Source organism: Botryllus schlosseri, chromosome 4 (genome assembly GCF_051294905.1).
Source record: "Botryllus schlosseri isolate E-star chromosome 4, Bs_hap1, whole genome shotgun sequence".
Taxonomy (NCBI): Eukaryota; Metazoa; Chordata; class Ascidiacea; order Stolidobranchia; family Styelidae; genus Botryllus; species Botryllus schlosseri.
Window position 1 is genome coordinate 17761471 of NC_137239.1, and position 21260 is coordinate 17782730.

Here is a 21260-nt window from a genome sequence, read left to right on the forward strand (position 1 = left end):
CACTTTTTTGCGCAACTTGCTTTTGGGCTATGGTACCCAACACAGCGACCTTGAGCCAGTGTTGGGATCAAGTCACTACCTTCGAGTCACGAGTCATCTCGAGTCATTGCAGATTTTGACTCGAGTCAAGTCAAGTCAATCGATTTTCAAAGGTGAGTCGAGTCAAGTCACTCGTTTTTTGGAGGTGACTCGAGTCAAGTCGAGTCAAGTCAAGTCAAGTCACGAGTCAAGTCACAATTCAATTCAAATTGAATTTTTGAAGTACGAGTGATGATTCAAATTCATTACATTTTGCTAGCTGTGTAAAACACAGATTACTTGAATCATTTATCTTGAATAATAATAACGAATATCTAGTTAAATATACATGCGAAAATACGTTGTATCCCTCACGCACACGTAGAACTGCCAATAAAATACGGGAGTAGCTGTACAGCTACATGATACAGTCAGTTATCATCAGGCAAAATATAGGACCTAATGCGAAGCTTCGAGAAGTTGAAACAAATTGATATGATACAATAGCCTACACTACCCGTCTACACATCCCTGAGAATATAAACGCACAAACTATATTATAAATCATACAAGAGGGTTGGTAAATGTGAACACTGCGCAACGTAAGCATTGAGCCGTCTAAGAAACAGAGACACATTGCTATTTAGATTAATCGTAAACTGAGATCGTTTCGCTGTTACGATAACGTAAAAACTAATGTTGTGTTTACCACCAAACAATTCCTTCCTGCAACGCGCCAAGATGTTCTTCCTGCTTCTCAACAAAGCAATATAGTCTATGATTTCAACAAGTGCCACTGTGATTGTCGGTACGTGGGAAGAACAACTCAGCGCTTGCAGGAACGCATCAAACAACATGTTCCGAGCGTTATTAGATCACGCACATTGGACTCTCGCGAAGACGCAGCCGTAACTGATCTGCGATTACTAGAACGTAATCAGGCCATGGCTATGAACTCTGCCATCGGCAAGAATTTGGCTGAGAACGCAACTTGCGCTAAAAACTATCGCAATGAAAGATTTTCTATATTAGGTAGAGGCCGCACTAATTTCCATCTGTCTGCACTGGAATCGACTTATATTAAAATCCACCGACCGCGCTCGTGTCATCAGAATGAATTTTTAGTGAATCTAAAAATTGGGCACTAGCTGCGCTCGCGGTTTGACTGTATTTCATGTTGTTTGTTTCTATGACGTCATAATTGGTTGTATGCAGTGTAGCTAGATTAGGGTTGCCATACGTCCGGAATTTCCCGGACATGTCCGGAATTTCACAGAAAAATCTGCGTCCGGGAGGAATTTCTAAAATATGCCTAAATGTCCGGAATTTTGAAGGCTTGAAGCAGGCTCAAAAGTTTTTCGTAAATCAACATAAACAATATTATATTTTCAAGCAGATTTATGCTATTCAAAATTGTTTTTCGCGACGCGCGCGAGTTAATGCAACGTAAAATGATATTAGTATGGGCAGCAGGCACCACCCTCTTCAAAAATGCAATCAAAAGTAATATTAATAACAATCATTTACTGAAATAAGTATGATTGTAATCGCAATTATAAGCTAACGGTTTATTTCTAGAGCTGGTTAAGGCCGATTGGATGCTTCAATCACAGACAGTCGTTCCAGATCTTGGTGTCGTTTGCCTTTATCTGGGGATCGCGGTGATGTTGAGCTTTGCAACGGAACATTTTCAAGTGGGAAATGAGGTCGGGACCATAGAAGATTGGAAATCACCGGGTGTGCAACCTGCTGGTGCATTTTATAGTAGCCTAACATATGGAAGAATCAATATTATTGGCAGAATTCATACATAAAATTTAACAGCTAAATGTATATAGTAAGGGCCCAACAAGTTACATCGACTATCCTATGGTGGGCCCAAGATCAGTGCTTTTTTGGGCGGAAGGGGGAGAGTAGAAAAAATATTGTTTCGGATCTGATTAAAACACATGTGCAGATAGCCCACCGACCTAACAGTATAGCAGGACTGCCAAACACAATCCTGACAGGCCAGACACGGCCATCCAGATGATTTCATCCGGCGCGTGCAGGAATCTACTGCAGACCCTAGCAAGTATAGCAATCAGCAGAGCTCACATTACAGATTGCCCAATTCATGACCTATGTTCCACTCCATTCCTGTATAGTGTATGTATACAGTCGATGGACAATGCTTTTCCAGTGTGACGTCATATTGACGGCCAATGAGTTACAACTCATTCTATAATCCGCTAGTGGGCGCTAAAGAGCGTCCGGAATTTGCTTCACAAAAATATGGTAACCCTAAGCTAGATGCATGTTTTGGAAATTCTCCATTTGCTGACGATTGCCCCTGAAAAGTGTCAGCTCGAAAAGCTTCGGGTTTTAATATATTTTACTATGAATATATTATTAAAATGTATATTAAAGTTCTGTACCCCAAAGAGTCTCTTGAAATCGTTTAGTTTGCGGTCAATTTGTTTGTGACGTAACAATGGAGGATCAGTGTAATGTGAATCAGAGAATGACAGGTTGCTCTCACAAGTGACGCCGGCGTATCTCGAACAATCTGAACATACACAAGATACAGTGATTTATTCGACAGCGATTACTTGATGACTTGAAATTGACTCGTAAATTTTACTCCGAGTCACGAGTCAATGCACATTTTTGAAGCTCCGAGTCAAGTCAAGTCAAGTCATTTTTCCAAAGTGACTCGAGTCAAGTCAAGTCATACGAAAAAGTTGACTTGAGTCATCCCAACACTGCCTTGAACACGAACGAAATATCCACAGGGGATCGCGTGGAGCGCGAAGAAATTTGAAAGTAACTCTGCAAATATTATAAACATATTAACAGATCGCGTTAGTGCGATCGCAACCCAAATTTATACCCTCCGCGGCCCATAATTTAAGAACCACTGTACTACACCATCTACTGCTACGCCATTTTTCTTCGGCCCCTCCATAGCTCCCCAGCGCCTCTCATGTGGCCAAGGTGGGTGTCTGATTCCATAGACAACTCCTAGTCGCTTCGACATCTTCCTTTCTTTTCATTGTATCGCATTTTTTGTGGTGTATTGAACTGATAAAATTGCTAATAAACCAATGATGATGATGATGATGATGATGATGATGTTAATCTCTTACTGTGTTCGCCTTCTTAAGCAATCCACGTCGTCGTCTGGGGATGCGCTGGCGCCCAGATTGAGAACCTATAATCTAGAGCAGGGATTCTCAGTCAATTTTTGGCTGTGGCCCATTTTCCGGTTTGAAAATATTCTGTGGCCTACCTCTTTTCAGGTCATAGTGCATTTCAATGTGTGGTAGGCTAATCGCCGTCGATATGGCTATTTCTCTAACATATATGCATTTTTCTTTTATTACTGTTCAGTGTTCATATTTAAATGTCGATCTGAGGGAACATGAAATCGCGCGAAGGGCGACGAAAAATTTCAAGTAAATAAATCTCCAACAGACAACCAACGAAATAATTATTAGCAACTTAGAGCTCTCCTAACTGTGGTTTAGGGGTGCGAAAGTTACGGCCCTGCAATATCGTATAACTCTTGCGTACATCCTCTGCTCCACTCGAGTCGCGGAACCCAATGATCCGATCCCCGCATTCACTGTGTGATTGGGGGTTTAATTCCACTCTGGTGGGGAATACTATACCCATTCTGGGCCCGCTTCAAACAATTCTTTGATGAATGGGATACTACAGAGAAGAGGAGAATTTTTTTAATATGCTAGTTATACAATGTAGGCCTACCTAATATATGTATTGTACCTTCTGAAGTTGCGATGTAATAACATTAAATCCAATGATACCACCAATTCATGTGACTCTTACATTATGTACAATGATTTCAAATCCGGACATTTTTATACCAACTCCGAAGATTAATGTGCTGTGCCAACTCCTCAATCCATTATGACCCAGCCGGAATACTTGGATATTTCAGCATTAAATTTTAGTTATTATATAATCGAAATTATTTTCGTTGCTGTTGCCGGAGGTTGTCATAGCTGGGGGTACAAAAGCTGCCGTATCCCCTCTCATTTCGACTTGTACATTCGTGACTCCATACGTACCACTAAGTCTCATCAGTGTCGGATGAAAAACTTTATGTAGCATACGTATAATTCAATAACATCAATATATTTTTTTCATTATTTGAACAAAATAAAAATGCAACTAAACTTTCACGAATTCTACAATTTTCCAAATAGCTCTGTGGCCAACCTAAATTACTCCTGTGGCCCACTAGTGGACCATGGCCTACCCTTTGAGAACCCCTGATCTAGAGTAAATAGTAAAAATACTCATAGCGCCATTCGTAACATGAGTCTGGATCGAGCGTGTCATCAGGACAAAGTAATCTGTAAATTCTGTAATATACGAATTGAAAATCCAACAAATATGTATATAGTATCAGATATCGCAGCGATACTTGGCAATCGAAAACAGATCTCAATTACTGAGTTATATATATAGTTGATAAAAATTCATATTTTGATATCGGCAGAAAATATCGTCGGCCTAAATATGGTATATATCGCCGCTATCGGTCTGGCTTTAATCATGAATATATGAATTCGATTAATGCAATGAAAGATAATTCCTATTTTTATAATTCACAAATATCATATTTATATGAGTTTGTCCGCAGATCTTTCAGTTTGCTGGCCTGATTTTCATTTCCACAAATTTGAGAGAATAGTTGTGCCCCTTCCACAAGTGCCAATTTACGCCAATGGCAACGGATTTATGCGGTCCTCCTTCTATGTATAGGCCGTTTAGGTTGGAGTGGTGACATCTCGTGTCCCACCATCCTCCTTTATATGCCTCTGCGCAGTTTGAACCCCAATAGTCCACATCGTGATCTCGGGTGGAGAATTTGCCTTGGTTGTGAGTACCGAACGAATCGCCCGCGGTCCCCGAGTATCCAGAAACGCCGAGGATGTATTCTTCCCGAGCTCCGCCGATGTCGAATCGCCTGAACATCAATAAATATAACCTTACCGGGATCTATAGCAATATCATGTAACGCTTGTACAGAGAAGCCTAAGTAGACAATCACAGTGCGATCACCTATAGAATTGAACTGTCTCAAAATTTCTCGTGACTTTGGAATCTTTCAACAGTTCCCGCATTAGTAAAATGCATTATCGTTATAGTTGTCTTTGTTATTTTCACATCCATCGAGTTTAGCCCCGTTACACATTCTTCATGTTTCTTTCTTCAAATGTATGCAATTCGTTATAATATCTAATATGTTTTTGCGTGCACATGATATTGAGTCCTGAAATTTAACTAATTAACAAGGCAAATTTTTGTTGCAGTTAAAGCCGCGGAAAGTTGCATTTATTTATTTATTTTTGACAAAAGTGGCAAAAGTTACACTAAAAGACCACATTTTGCTCGGTTGACTAAAAAAAAGGTCAATTTACCGGCTCAGCTCCCGAAATACCCATACTTCGGTGCTGATTTACGGTGTTTCAGTCGAATTTGGCCGTGTATTTCACCAAAACCGAAAATACTTACATGAAAAATCGAAAAAGTTGCAAAATGCTGCAAAGAGTTGCATGAAAAAAATGGACAAAAGCTGCAAAAAGTTGCACTATAAGATTCCTTCAAACAGCTTAAAACAGCATTCTACATATCTTACGAGTATTTAGGAAGCTGCCGGAAGCTGTAAAAATAGTTGCAAAAGTTGCAAAAACTTGCCCTACTAATTAGTAATCAGACGAATATATAAGCGACGTCAGAGGATCAAAACGTGATCTTGCTTCACATGTCAATTTTGAGGCGTGCATGCCGCGGAACACTGCCTTCTCTCTGAATTAGAGAAGCAAATGCACGTTCTTTGGTGATCTTTTCTTAATAATACCGCGAAATTGGACAGTGCTCCATTGTGTTTGCCTAAGAATTGAAATTCATTGCAGCTCATGATCATTTACTCCAGTAACGATTTGCGAAAATAAATAGGGAAATGCATCATAACACCCCACAACGCCATTATAGTCTGCAAACAATTGTCTCGCTGCGCTCTTGTCAATGCGATGTCCCAACCCCTCGGCGTTGGCTATAACTGGGCAATTTGTGATTGGATGCGCGCTTTCCAGATTGTAATCACCAGTTTTGTGTATTCGATCTTGTCTTCTTAATACACTCGCATTCCTGAATTGTCTCGCTATGTTGCTTGTAAGCACATAGTTTAATTTGATAACGACACGGCGCATTATGCACTGCGTTGAATTAAGTTGTGAAATATAGCTGCAACACCAGATTCTCAGTGTCACTAGTTCTGAGTTTATTCGGTTCGTTTGAAGGGAACCTTCTATATTCCAGCAAACTTGATCGACACCGAATGGACTGGTATCGAGCGCACCAACATCGAACTTCCAACCGTTGGCTGTTTGGCAGGAAGCGGATTTTTAATGATATGGTCGCGACATGCGTTCAAATTGCTTTTGCTGGAGTTACACTTGAATAATCGCACCATTTCAAGAATACTGTATAACTTCATATTAACGAGTGCAGTTCCGGTATTAAAACGTCACATGACTCACAACAGTACACAACTACACATAGTAGCATGGAGTACATTGCGTTCTCTTGACGTTATCGACAGACGACACGGAGACGGAGTAATTAAAACATCGCAGGACTTCGCAATTCGCATACCCACACAAAATGACGGTTCCGTGCGACTGGCTCAACCTCTGTTATCGACTACTGACTGAACCATTCAATAGTTATAGGAGCTGAAGCAGTTTATGATTTACAACTACTCCAAAGCCCTGGTTACAAGAAACTGTTCAAAATTAACCTACAACTCGTTTCGGACAAGTTATACGTGAAAGCTACGGAGACTCGCCTTGCAGAAATTTCAATAAAACAACGCAAAAATATCTAGTGTCAAAACCGTATCATTTAATAGAACCACGCATCAACATATACTACGAAAAAGGCATTAATTAGGTTGTTTGCATTTGTCGTAACTAAATTTAGGGTGAATTTTTATTTTGAAGGTTCACCGGTTCGCAAAATTTTATTTGCAGTTTTGAAGGTCCGCGATGTCAGAAAGGTTGAAAACCACTGGCGTATATGATAATGACAAAGGAGCTTGGCGATGTGGGACAGGGTGCGATAGATATGAAGCTGGGTAGGCTGAGCTGATCTCATCACAGCCTGCATTCAACGAGTATAGATAATATTTAGAGTAGTATTTAGTAGACTTGTAATAAATCGACGTGGTTGAACGACAGGGAATATGTGAACAATAGACATACGCTCGGTTGGCAATTGCAAGGCGACAGTAATACGAAGATCAGGTAAATTTGCGAGTTGTGAATGTGTGAATTCGATCTTGCGGTACGTGCGTTACGCGCGAATTTACGGTACGAACAGTGCGTGTGTGTGAATTTGCCTTAAGGTAGCCACAAAATTACTTCAGATCAGTACATTCAGGGTTTGCATTGACGATGGGTCTTAAGAGTATAGGTTTGGAAAGGTGCGAAGCTTGATTAGATGCAAGGCAAGGGCTCAACCGAGTGAGCAAGATATAGCCGAATTTCAAACCAAAATACAACGTATATGTGTAGGGTCGTTTGATTATAAGCAATGGACTATACGTAAATTACATCTCAGACATCCAAGAGGCCCAGAGCTGAGTTACGAAACAATGTATCCTCTCCTTCTTCACTATAATCATTCATGCTTCGACTCATTCGATCCTCCCATTTCGGGACGTCACTCATTTTACACAGTGTATGTGTTCCAGATGTCGCACTGCTTGCGCACATGTCACAATTCCCTGTTAAGGATAATGATACTTACGAATACCGCGCATACTTTTTAACACCTTCCCAATCTTCCATGTCAATCCTCAATTGGAAATCACCAGCTGACTGCAATATGCTGTGTATATTTTCCAATCCTGTATTTGACATTTGTGTATGATGAAAAAGAATATATAATAAGCTAATACTGATTCTACACGAAATTTCGTATCAAAGCTTTCAAGTTTCTCGTTTCTTGTGATTGTGGCCGTCTGAGAAGAAATATTCAACTGCGCAAGCTCATTTTGATTGCCAATTTGCCAGCGATGTACTGATATAAACTATTTCTGATTAGAAATTTTTTGTTGGGGTTTCGGAAAGAATTGTTTGCAAAAATCCATTTATTCGTGTGGTGTATTATACCTAACCGCTATTACAGAATAACCTCACGATGGGCTGCTAGATCAGGGGCGGGCAAACTACGGCCCGCGGGCCGCATGCGGCCCGCGAAATGCTCAAGAATCGTATTTAAGATATTGAAAAATGCGCAGCAAAAATCTAATTTCTGCAAGGACTCGATTAAAGTTTTTCTCATTATATTTCACCATGATATTTATTCAAATCTCCATCCTGTTTTAAGAATCGGGACAACCGACTTTCATCCCTAGATTTCAAAATTGGTTATATTGAGGTTGACCAGCAGCTTATGAAATCTCGCCAATGTTTCTGACGCGTGGACCATGTCCTTAGATCAATCGTTGGTTTGTTTTAAATAACAATGTATATAATTTTCACACCAATATCGCGTTTTGGTGTACAGTCCCAATTTTTTATGATGCGAAGGGATTTAGATGTTGAATGCACGGTCCACGAGTGTTTTTCTTTAAAAACTGGTTACTGATGAGAACGATCCACTTATACATTATCTCCATATTTCTTCGGTCACTATATGACAGTGGTTCTCAAACTGGGGAAGCGTGGAAGCCTCCGAAAGTAGGCGCGAAACCGAAATAAACTGAAAAATTTTTCGCGCTCTGCGCGCTTTACCTCCAGTTTATGGTTGTTGCTGTCTATTGCCGATATTTCATATGTGAGAATTCTCTCGTCCACAGCCATAACCTTCAATGCCATCAAACTATCCGTTGGGATTGCTAGCATTCTGATTTCTCTTTCGGATACTTTGTGATATCACGATAAAGGTGGCGCGAAATTTCTCACTGTCATAAAGGGGGCGTGTCGTATAAGGTTTAAGAACCACTGCTATATGATTAAATACCAATATTGCCTCTTGGCTAATAATCTCAATTTAATATAGTGCGGCCCGCAAATGGATTTAGATGTTGAATGCGGTCCGGGAGCCCAAAAGTTTGCCCACCCATGTGCTAGATAGTAATGACTAGGGCAAGTTTTTGTTGCACTAAAATCGCGAGAAAGTTGCACATAATTTTGACAAAATTTGCAGTAAAAAGTTGCATTTATATTTTTTGTTGAATTGGTATGGTATTAGATACTCGAAAGGCTCCGTCGTATAACCTAGTTCCCGCAGAGCTGCCAGATTTGTTACTTTGCTATTTCACGAATATATTTTAATCGGTACATAGCAAGAACATTACGCAATGCTGGGCTAATTTTTCCCCCAAAAAAGCCAAAGAGCATAGCGATAACCCCTCCCCCGAAAACAAGTCAAATAAACCACCCCAAAACCCCTAGGTCTGCAAACCCTGACCCAATGCGCTGCAGAAAAAGTAACTCTTGGCGACTTTACCAAAATTAATAGCCTGGACAAGGTGACCCACTGAAAATGGAATTTTCGCGGTATAGCCTGGGCATTCGCGAAATGGTATACTATCTCAAATTCAAACGGCAGAATTAATAAAGCGATCTATTTACATATTGTTCGGACACGGTCGTGATTGGCAGGCGTAATTGAACTTCTTGCTTGCAAGCCATTGTGTGATAGATAACACAGTGAGATGCGCCAACCCATCATGTAGCTCTTTGTTATGCACATCAAAGAGAATAGACATAGTATATAGCATGTTTTCAATCACTCCTTCACATTTTGACGCATTATTTGATAAATGTTGCAGTGAAAATTGGTATGAAAAATAGAGAAAAGTTGCAAAAAGTTGCACTATAAAATCTCTTTAACTTAAAATATCATAATACATAGATGCTGAGTAACTATGAAGCTGTCGGAAGCTGTAAAAAAAAGTTGCAAAAGTTGCAAAAACTTGCTCTAGTGATGACTATAGCAGTCGTTCTCAACCCTTTTTAGACACGCCCTTTTTATGATAGTGAAAAATGTCGCGCCCCCTCGTCCATCCTTATCGTCATATCACAAAATGTAACCAGAATGCCAGCAGTCCCAACGGATAGTTCGACGGCATGGAAGATTATGACTGTTGATGAGAGAATTCTCAAATATGAATTCGAACTATACACAGAGCAATAAATACGAATCGGAGTAAAATCGCGCAAAGCGCGATAAAATATTTTAGTCGGACGCAGCTTCGCGCCCCTTTCAGAGGCTTTCACGACTTTCAGAACGACTGAACTATAGGCTGGACGTTATATGTTAATTGAAAATATGTTTCTCAATTTTTGTGTCATATATGTTGCCAGCATACCCAAAGGTGTCGTCGGAAGCGTTACGCGTTATTATTACATTAGCCACCACCTATATCTTTGTAGAAATTTAATTTTGGCACTCGTTCATATCAAATCGACGTCGCTGATTTTCAAGGAATTTCAAGAAATGCAGCTACAGAATTCGATTTAAACTAATAAAGGTCTTACCAATTTCTACATAAATAATAATATTTTACTTTCGATAAAAGTCATTTTGATGTTGTTTGTCACAAGCTTACAGTTAATATTTGCACAAGACAGATGAGGCCTGCACGATAATTGAGCTGAAGCTGGGGGTCCGTGGGGCTCCGTAACGGCCCAAAGGGTTCCGCGAACACAAAAAGGCTGAGAACCACTGCCCTAGGCAGTCAATCACCAATTGGTATTCAGAATGCCTTTATTCTTATTATCTCGTCCTGGGACATTTAAGAAGCTATAGATAACTAACCTATACGGAGATAAGTTATCTAGAAAGAAATACCACTTTGCAAAAGCCTCCATCGCTAATCAGTCTTATGCTCAAAAATAGTGACGGGTTTCGGAGCGCCATAGCTAAGAGATATTCTCAAGCTGTGCGGAAAATTCCACAAATATAGACTATATATGTTCGGATAGATCGGTTGGAAACAAATAAAATAGGCCATCATTATGTATTCACCAAATTTCCTTTTACATGGTATAATATAGCTTTTTCATCAATTTCTATGTGGCTATGGGCATTCGTGATTGCCTGCCTTTATCAAACACAAAAATCCCTACAATATAGCGGTTCTAAGTTGATGTAATACAATCGTGGTGATCGAATACAAGATTGTTGAAATTCGTGGTAATGCACTCTACTTCGCCTAGGTCATGGTGGGTGTCTGATTTCAAAGACTACTCCATGTCGTTTGGACACCATCCTATCTTTTCATTGTATCGCAGTTTTGCGGTGTTTTGAAATGATGAAAATATTAATAAACTGATACTGCCTGCACGAATATATTGAGTTGTTTACGGAAAGAATATATCCAATACATAAGTGGCGATCATCATCACGTCTACTGATGGACCAATGTAGCGGAGACATGATTCAAGTTGGCGTGCAATTTAGCAAACGCGAGTTGAAGCCGCATATGCCGCATAATGCCTTTTCCAATTATTTCTCAGCGATAATGTCTTGACTAATAGCCTACAATATGGCTGCACCATTGTCTGCTTGGAATTGGACGTGATCGACTGATCGTGTTATCAAGTTCATTGTTTATGACCATTCAAAATCGTCGCGAATGAAACGCTCACGTGAACTCGATTCGAGAGTTCAATCGCCTAACTCTAAGAGACACACTCGTGTAAATTTGATTAATTGCACGTAAGCGATAACGCACGAAGCAATACGAACACAATGCGCGTATTGCTAATGCGTTATAGAGCTCATTGTTTTTGTAATCAGGATAAACCTTCCGTCAAGATGGGGGAAATGTATTTGCATTGTGCAACCATTCAAGGGCTAGGCTACTCTTCGAAATAGAAAATCAGTCGTAAACCTATATCTTCAAAGCTGATGAGGCAATCGTTCTGAAATTTGGACACAAGATGCTTTGGTGGACTCGTGGACATCCTAATTCTGGTGCAAATTTAGTGGAAATTGGTCGATGTTTAACTGACTTTCATTGGATTTTTTGATTTTTGAAATGCGTCTCCTAGCGCATTTACCATATACCTTTGAATGTCTATGACAGTTGAATATTCTCGTGTTTCTTAGAAACTGTGCCGCCGACACGCAATGACATTACAATTATTGCTTGACGTAGAAATCCACGAATTTCGACCCACCTATCCAATATTCTTCAGCGTTGCCAAATCCATTGACGTAATCAGTATAATTTCGAAAAAAATCCACACTTCCATCCGCGCGTCTTTGAATAACCTAAAACAATGTTGCAGTTGCAGCCGATTGGCACTTTTCAAAATTTCGGAATAACGAACCAACTTTTCTATTAAAATTAGTATACGGCTGAATCAGCTCTCAATTGTTGGTGTTCGACGGTTTGTCGATATAAATGCACGACGCATACAAACGCATGGCCGTATTCTATTGAATTTATTTTATTGATAATATTATATTCTTCAGTCACAGTAAAACTGGTATAAATACACACATAATACGTGGAGCAACCTGTCCCCAAAGGAAAATGGCGGAATTGGAGTACATTGTTGAAAATTTCAGTAATGCAGTCAAATCATTATTCCTATATGCAGTATATGAAGAGGTCAGATCGCAGAATTGAGGTAGATGAAGAATTGGCAAGAGCAGCGGTAGAGATGATTGAAAATGAAGAATCGAAGTTACAAAAATTAAGCTGTGATTCACGCGCACAGTAATTTCAGTCCAGTGGTGCATTCAAGGCCTATCATCATTATTGTTATATTCTTTATTCACAGTAAAACTGGTAAATACACGCATAATCCGGGGAGCAACCTGCCCCCAAAGGAAAATGACGAGATTGGAGTAAATTTTTTGACATTTCAGTACTACAGTCAAATTGTTATTCCTATGCAATACATGAAGAGGGCAGATTACAGAATTGCAGTAGATGAAGAATTAGCAAGGGTTACAGAGCAGAGGTAAAGGAGATTGAAAATAAATAATCGACATTACAGAAATTATGCTGTGATTCACAAGTGTAATTTCAGTCCACTGGTGCATTCAAGGCCATCCGAAGAATATGTACAGTGCCCAATAGAGTGATCTTTTGGATCATGTCGAATCGAACGTTACCCGGAATCTGTTAGATATGTCTCATTAGTTTTTTGCTTTCGACTCCTGTAGCACCAATGACTATCGGTACAATGTTTATTTTGCATCGCCACATTTTCTCACATTCCATTTTGAGTTCTGCGTATTTCGATTGTTTTTCAGATTCTTTTTGTAGCATGTCGTGATCAGCTGGGACAGCCAGTTCGATGAATAAGCATTCTCTTTTCTTTTTTAGTTTGATTTTCATATCCGGGCGGTTGCTCCTGATTTCGCGGTCAGTTATAACTGGTACATCCAACAAAATTTTTATTTGGTCGTTTTCTGTCACTGGTGCTATTATTAATAATAATAATGGTGTTTTAAGTGGCACCTATAACCATTTGCGGGATGATTGTGCGCCACTGACAATAATGTTTTCTCTAGAGGATATCCTTTCTATACTATATAACAGTGATTGAAAATAAATTACAACCTACCTATGCTTGTTACATTAAATGACAAACCTCGACGACCCACGTAAATACCCAGGGCTGTGGAGTCGGTGAATTTTACGACCGATTTCAACTCCGACACCGAATCCAGACATTTTTAATATACCGACTCCAATTCCGACCCCGACTCCTGGGACTTTAAACGTACCGACTCTGGCTCCGACTCCGACTATTTTCTTAAGAGAACTCCGAATCCGTACTACCACATAACCAATAAACATATGCAAACATATGATTAACGATGGCATGCAAAATTGTTTCATTGTGGCACAGCTCGAATTATTCACTATGCAATTAACATGGAAGAATGCCTTTCTAGATATTCTTCCTTTTTTCATTTTTTAAACATGAACTCTCTAATGCCTTAATATGGATAAATCATTCAACCATTGCATATACCGAATCCTGTATAATTAAAATGTAGATAAAACAATCGAAGTGTGGCTCTTGTGAATGAGTCAGCAACTAATACAGATGTCAAGTATTCAGGGACTAGGAGTTGCAGTCTTTCTTAATCATTTGTTTGACCCAAGCAACTAAGCTGCACTACAAATATTTTTAATTTTGTCAAGTGGGAAGCAGCGTTTGGATATATTCACATCAATTACACAATTTTACAAAACCAGACGATGTATTTACTGTGTCATAGTATCATGGTATAATTCCAAAAATTGCATCAATTTGTGACTGCATCGCGAAGATGCATATTGCGATTTTCTTCCTTTATGCAACTAAATTGTAATTTGCAAATAAAGTCCGATTCTATTTATATCGTTACTAATAACAGTGATTGATGGACGGTACATAACAATCCTATTTTAGTTATTATTAGTAATTTAAAGATACCTTTGAAGGTAATTGTTTTCATAATAAAGAAGTTGGAGTCAGAGTCAGGTTCATTTTCACAAACTCCGACTCCGACTCCAGTCAGTATTTTCCCACGACGTGCTAAAAAGATACTCCGACTCCATTAAACGAAAATTAGCCAAACTCCGACTCCGACTCCACAGCCCTGTACATAACAGCGGGGTGCTGCAGAGTCAATAAATTAGTCGATATAAGAGCGGTATGTTGAGCGTCGGCAAGGAATTTCCGGTTAAAGCCATATTTTTTTAAATGCAACAGTATATGGCCAACTGCTCCGGGGGATTCATTTAATGATAGTCAGATTAGCTCGGAGGCGCTCATGCCCGTTTCCATGTCAGAAGTATTATTATCAGCATTATCATTATTTTGTTACGCTCAAGACACACAATGTACAATCTGATACACAAGACACAATGTGTGCGTGTATGGTATTGATCAGATAGGAGATTTCGAAACAGTATGCGGTTACGCTAATTACCGAAGAGGTTTTGTTTTTGCTTCCAGTTCCAGTTCAACAGTTTACAGATCTAAAGTAGTGATTTTTATCTTTCAAATTATATCAAGGAGAAAGTATTATTGGATAGATTAGTAGTGATTCGTAAACAAAAGTAAAAGTACGAATTAACTGCTGCATACTCTTCAGTAACACGGATTTCAATGTAATCCGTGCAGCAGGCGCGAGTGCAGACATACCTCAAATTGTTCTACTGGCAGTGGCGAGCTGTTCAATCACTTGCTCCAAACCAGGAAAAAACTTCAGTGGCCGAGACCATTGTTAACAGATATCATTTGTTCAATTTTACCAGTCAATCCTAAAATTCTTCGACGGAACCAAAAGGTTGCGTTACAAACAAACATTTTAACGGCGTTGCGAGCAAGTTACCCAACAATTGGGATTTTTGATGATGAATATATATTTGTGAGTTGCATTTGTAGTTAGGAATGTCACTTCCTCGTTGATGATTCGGAAGACAATGTGGATTTAAAACTGCATCGTCATAGAGGTGTCGCCAAGTTCGCTTTCCTCTCTGATCAATCAACGCATCGTGCACTCCAAGATTTCCAGGCTTGCCACGTTATTGGGTACGGTCAATTATGAATGATAGCGCATGGTTTCCTGCTCGCCTCGAAATGTTGGATTGCGCGATACGTTGATTAATCCGAGAGAAACATATTTCATTTTGATTTTGCAGCTACGCACCAATATAAAGAAAAATTCTTATTACATTGGAATCGTAAATGAGCAATTCTATCAGTCTGTAATACATTACATTATTTTAAAGGGGGGTTAAAAGCCCATTAAACCCACTTGATAGGCCACTTTTTAGCCCTATAAAAACTTGTATCAGCTACAACAAGCCTAGTAATTCCGATCATTATGAAATCTTACTAAAACGATCAGAAATATTGTAAAATAAGAAACAAATCGTGTGGCAAATTATGAATTTATCAAAGAGCCATACTAAATCATCAAAAGAACCATAGGTTTTCGACCCTTGTTATAGCGTAGGATTGCCATACGTCCTCTTTTAAGAGGATTCGTCCTCTTTTTTTTACTTTTTTGAAAGTGTCCTCGGAGGACGCCCTTTTGTCCTCTTTTTTGAGATTTTGTCCTCTTTTTTGAGAATTTAGGTCATATTTATAGCAAAATGCGACTGATATGCCGTAAATCAGCACCGAAGTGACGCTCCGGCAAGTATTTCGGGAGCTGGGCGGAAAGTTGACCTTTTTTTATTAGACAATCGACCACAAAGTGGGAAAAATTTACCGTTTTTTGAGAATTCTTCTCCGGTTTTGCAAGTCTGAAAATTCTGAAAAAGTGTCCTCTTTTCAGATTTCCATAATATGGTAAGCCTATTATAGCGTCATAGCGAATTCTGCGGTATTCATCACTACAAGTCTCCTATATCGGCGTAATTTCATTTCTATAGAATCTAAAAAGAGGAAATTGTATTGTCCCGACTACTTGCGCACTTGCTGAAATAACTGGGAGTTAGGGCGTTAGATTATCTCAATTCACCTAACTTTTAACCCCTGACTGCCACTGAGGCAGACACTGTGGAAGATAATGTTGGAGTGATCGATTAACTTACAGTCCATTTACCACCATCCGTAATCATGTCACAGTGTACTTTTATTTTGCGTCCCGAAACGTATATCTCAAACAAGCCCCGGCCGTCATTGCCGTACTTAAAACTATCTGGATCGAGCTTGCTGCAGTCTGTCTTGAATGCGTTCAATTCTAGAAGGTGCAATAAGTATATGGTGGGTGAAAGTGACTAGCTACATGCCTCACCTTTTCTTAGTATCTCTATTTCTCTCGTGTTATGGTTGACAAGATTCCTCAATTCCGCGAAAGATTGTGCCAATGCAGAGGTATCGTCTGAATTAGTTAACAACACGTTACGAAAATTTATGGTACAAATTAGTAGCTCGTTTAGCACGCGACTGCGCATGCACAATATTCGGTGAATGGGTGTAACTATTGCAGATTTAATATTCATGTATCGTATTTTTATTGTTGCCCGGGGCCAAAGGTCGCGCAGTAGCAAAAAAATCATATTGACCCTGTATTTTCAATTGCTCAAGGTGTAGCATAACAATATCAATCCACTGTGGCACTGTGGGACACGTATTTGCACAATGCATGCATCTTTAGCCATGTCCAATGTCCATGCAGTCCATGCCATGCGGTAAAGAGCATTCGGGTAAAGAGTATTCGGGTGGCACCAAAAGCTTACAGTTTCACGGATTCCAAAATATACATTTTACATTCGACGTTCCTACTCCTTGGTGCGAGGATCATCTAAAATCTACATACTAATCGTTAAATCGGTCAATAAGCGGATTTGCCGTAAATACAGGATTTCATTGCACGGCTTCTAGGCTAAGCCTTTCGTATTTGTATTTGCCTTTCACGAAACACTTGAAACTAGCCTGCGCCCCTGCGGACCCCAGTTTGAGAGCTTCTGATCTCGCGTGAGCGTATTGATGACGACCACACGCCCTCCTTTTATACCAGTAGTGGCATCACGTGACTGTACAGGGCAAGGACGGGCAACTTCTCCGGTCTGCGGGCCTGGTATGGCAAAATGAAGAACTTGGAGGGTCGGATTACCGAATCGATTCATTAATCGCGTATTTATCAACCTATACATGGAATAAATCGTATTTAATGTAAACCTCATGTTTTAAGCATAGAAACCAAAACAGTAATTAAATAAAGTATTAACCTAATGCGTTAGCCTACTTCAATAGCTGTTGAAGTCAATTAGACATCTGTGGTCGATAAAAGTTGTCAACAAGTTCTTTGAACTCTGACTGCCTATCGGATGTGAGAACCCTTAGTAAAGACTGCACGTGAACATCAGTTATATTAGAACTCAGCCTTGACCTGTTAATGTTCATGGACGAAAATGTTTGTTCGCAAATGTATGTAGACCTGAATAGAACAAATATTTTCATGACTATCTTTCTCAGGTTGGCAAACTCGCATTCATTTTGTGGGACTGTGACGCATAAAATTTGTCAATACTTTCAGATTAGAATTTCCCTTTCGTGGTAGCAACTATTTGCGGGCCGCTCAAAATCCCGTCGCAGGCCGGATACGATCAGTTCCAATTTAATGGGCTATAAATGCAGTCCTTTATCATTGAATGGAAATCGGGAAAGATCAAGTGATCATTTTTTTTTTCTTAAATGCATCAAGTATCCTACCTTGATATCATTTTATGTCGCCCACTCGAGCAACCAAGTAGGCCTCTATCGTTAATATATGTGTTATTTTCAATATCATGGATAAAACGAACATAAAAACTAATAAAAACATGTAATAAACAAGGGCCTTGGTTTAGACATCAGTGTTTTAATTTCATTTGCATTTTAAAAAAGCCCTACTTGGAATGCAGTCTTGCGTCGTGCTTTCCAGATATTCATAATCGGTTGTAGCGTTTGCCTCCATATCACCCTTTTCTCCAATCGGACCTGCTTCCCCGCGTCGTGCAGAGGGCGACGAAAGGTTTCCAGCAATCTCACCACGTTCACATTGATTGTGAATCGCTCTCACATTTTCGCAAAACTCACTCACTCCATTAAGATGACAGAAAGCGATATCGATATCTAATACCATTAGTGTTGTCATGGTGATAATTTGGTGGAGAGCCATGGTATTTCAAGGTATCCTGCAATTACATACGCAATGGAGCGTACGTCTTTTATTGGTACGTAAATAACGTTAGATTTTGAAATATACTAATTGATAATTATATCTAACCCCATGGAATCATATGGTGTAAGACGGGTTTTCAACCTGGGGGTCGTTTGCCTTTTTTGTAGGGGTTGCAAAGGTGCCGACGTTTCTTAATCAAATTTAGAGGTAGCCCGCGGAACATTCAGATAGGATAAATCTGAAATCGGGTACCGACTATAAACATATTGGGAATCTCTGCGCTATAACGAACCGCTTATGTACTAGCATGCGATTTTTTTTTATCCGAGGTCATCATCGAGTGACTATACGGACAATGGAGCCTATTGATCTCGTGGTTAAAGAGGCTCTGAATTGTGACACAAAAATGGCGAGGGTTAGGTACACTATGGAGTTGAGAGTAGTGTTATTAGGGTTTAGGTCCTTAGGGTTGGGGGTTGGTTTTATTTGTACCAGGGTTCGACCAAGTCACAAGGTTCCGAGTCAAAAGTCGATTTGACTTTGATAGTTTTGACTAAGTCAAGTCGAGTCATTTTCAATTCACCACCGAGTCAAGTCTGAGACCAAGTCAGGGAGCAACGTGTCGAGTGCGAGTCACAGTGGACTCAATTCTGATTCCAAGTCATAGCGTTTACTGCTCAGTATCGAGTTCCATTCAGGTTTAACTCATTTATGTGATTCTTTGGTGATATCGAAGATATTCAAACAGGTAAAAGCTAGTTTCTGGGCCCATTTTTCAATTGTCGGTCCTGATATACGAGACTTGAATAATTAATTCACATAGAATTTGTCGTGTCATATGACTTGGTTGAGTCAAGCGTAATGACCACCCTCACCCCCAACCACACTGACACTAACCCTTGACCGTCGACTGGCCTTATTGTGACATATCAACTGGTCTTATTGTGAACATGAATGATCTTATTTTAAAAATGAGACCATCCTTATATAGTGAACCTAACTGACCATATTTTGAAAATACTCAAACCAGCCGTCCTTCAAAATCGACGACATTTCAGCTCGCAGGCCTCTGCACTAATTGTGCAGCTTAGCTTCGTATGATTTATTTAAAGATTGGATCTATCATGATGAATAAAGAGTCCGATTTTGTCATCTACAAGTCGCTATTCCTCGTTTTATGCTATACCATCAGTCAACAGCTCGCACTTACTGTATCGTAAGTATGTATAGTCCGAGAGACCATTACGTCTGGCATTTATATCATCCAACAGCGAATGGTTTGCGTCAGCGCATAACTAATCATTGGAATGAAGAATGTATCAATTCATATTCGTAAATCTCTTGCGGGATATTTACTCGTACACAAATATAGGCCTATAGTAATGGTGTTAAACCTTCAAGTCTGAATACAAGCAGTTCGTTATCTGATTCAGCCCCGGAGTTATGATGACGTAACCGCCGTGTTCCATGTCAGCTAGCAGGCAGTTGTTTCCATTCAGGCATTTTGTCGTTCCAATGACGCCTTTGTGATGCAGAGTTAGACACGATGACTTCATCCTTGTGGTGATGAGAGATGGACACTTACCAGCGGAAGTATTGGGACTGTATGATCGATTTTGACACACCCATTTCGCCTGTACCCAGTGCTGTAACATTCCCCTTCGTCCCTAGCCCATGTTCTATAATTCTGTCAGCTATTTCTCATTGAGTCTGTATACTGTACCATTTTGTTGCTATATTTGCAGTACAGAGTGGGTGGTTGTTTGATTGACTTCACGAAGTCGCTTCCATATTCACCTTCCTCCAATTGTATCAGAATCTCGCATTGTTTGAATCCATGAAAACAATAACAAACAAATGAATAAATGTTTTGGAATTTCAGTATATTAGCCGAAACCTCGCTTGGGTCGCGACTGAGGGGTCAAAACAGCTGAATAATCGAAAGTATACGCTCATTCGTGTCCCTGCCCGCCTCCCTATATAGTCGAGTATAACCGGTAGCTCTACATTACAGTTACATAGCACTCGTTAAAGGTTCTTAAATAACTTCCAAACCCAATTGGTGAAACATGCTAATGCTATATTAATAGGCTAATCGTAGATACTCTTACGTGTGGGCGAAAAGTAAACGTCTATTTCGAAAAGCCATTGTTAAGACTTGAAAATAAGTTCACACAAATCGTAATCCCGGTCAAAAGTAGTCGCAGTTTATATTACGGCTAAAAGCTTGTGTCACGATATGAAGGTCAAAATTTCAAGGCGCGAGACACGGATGATGCTGTTTAAAAGACAACAAATAACTGCTATTTAAATCATACCGTGTTTTATAATCACAATGCGATGTTATAAACAGACAGGGGGATATCGAAGTTACCAAGTAGCCTGTACAAGTACATGTTCTGCCAATATAACATCCACCTCGGCCTAGAAGTATTACTACTTTTCGATGAAAATGTGTTCGATCTTGAACTTCCCGGCTTTCTTTTTATGCTTTAGGTCAGGGGTGGCCAACCCTTTCGGCTGAATGGCCACATGCAATTGACGAACGAGTGTGCAGGCCACTATCCGCGCGAAGCGCG

The 21260-nt window shown here is 39.8% G+C and overlaps 1 protein-coding gene across 1 annotated transcript; it reads right to left on the bottom strand.

Annotated features, from left to right (window-relative positions):
- Positions 1–4152: 4152 nt before the first annotated feature.
- LOC145437181 (microfibril-associated glycoprotein 4-like) lies at positions 4153–19997 on the bottom strand. The gene is made up of 6 exons (XM_080314373.1): positions 18411–19997; positions 16810–16896; positions 16607–16755; positions 12231–12324; positions 7843–7942; positions 4153–4996 (listed from the first exon to the last, which is right to left on the bottom strand). The coding sequence occupies exons 1-6, from the start codon at positions 18676–18678 to the stop codon at positions 4675–4677; spliced, it is 1020 nt and encodes a 339-aa protein (XP_080170499.1). The 5' UTR covers positions 18679–19997; the 3' UTR covers positions 4153–4674.
- Positions 19998–21260: the final 1263 nt, after the last annotated feature.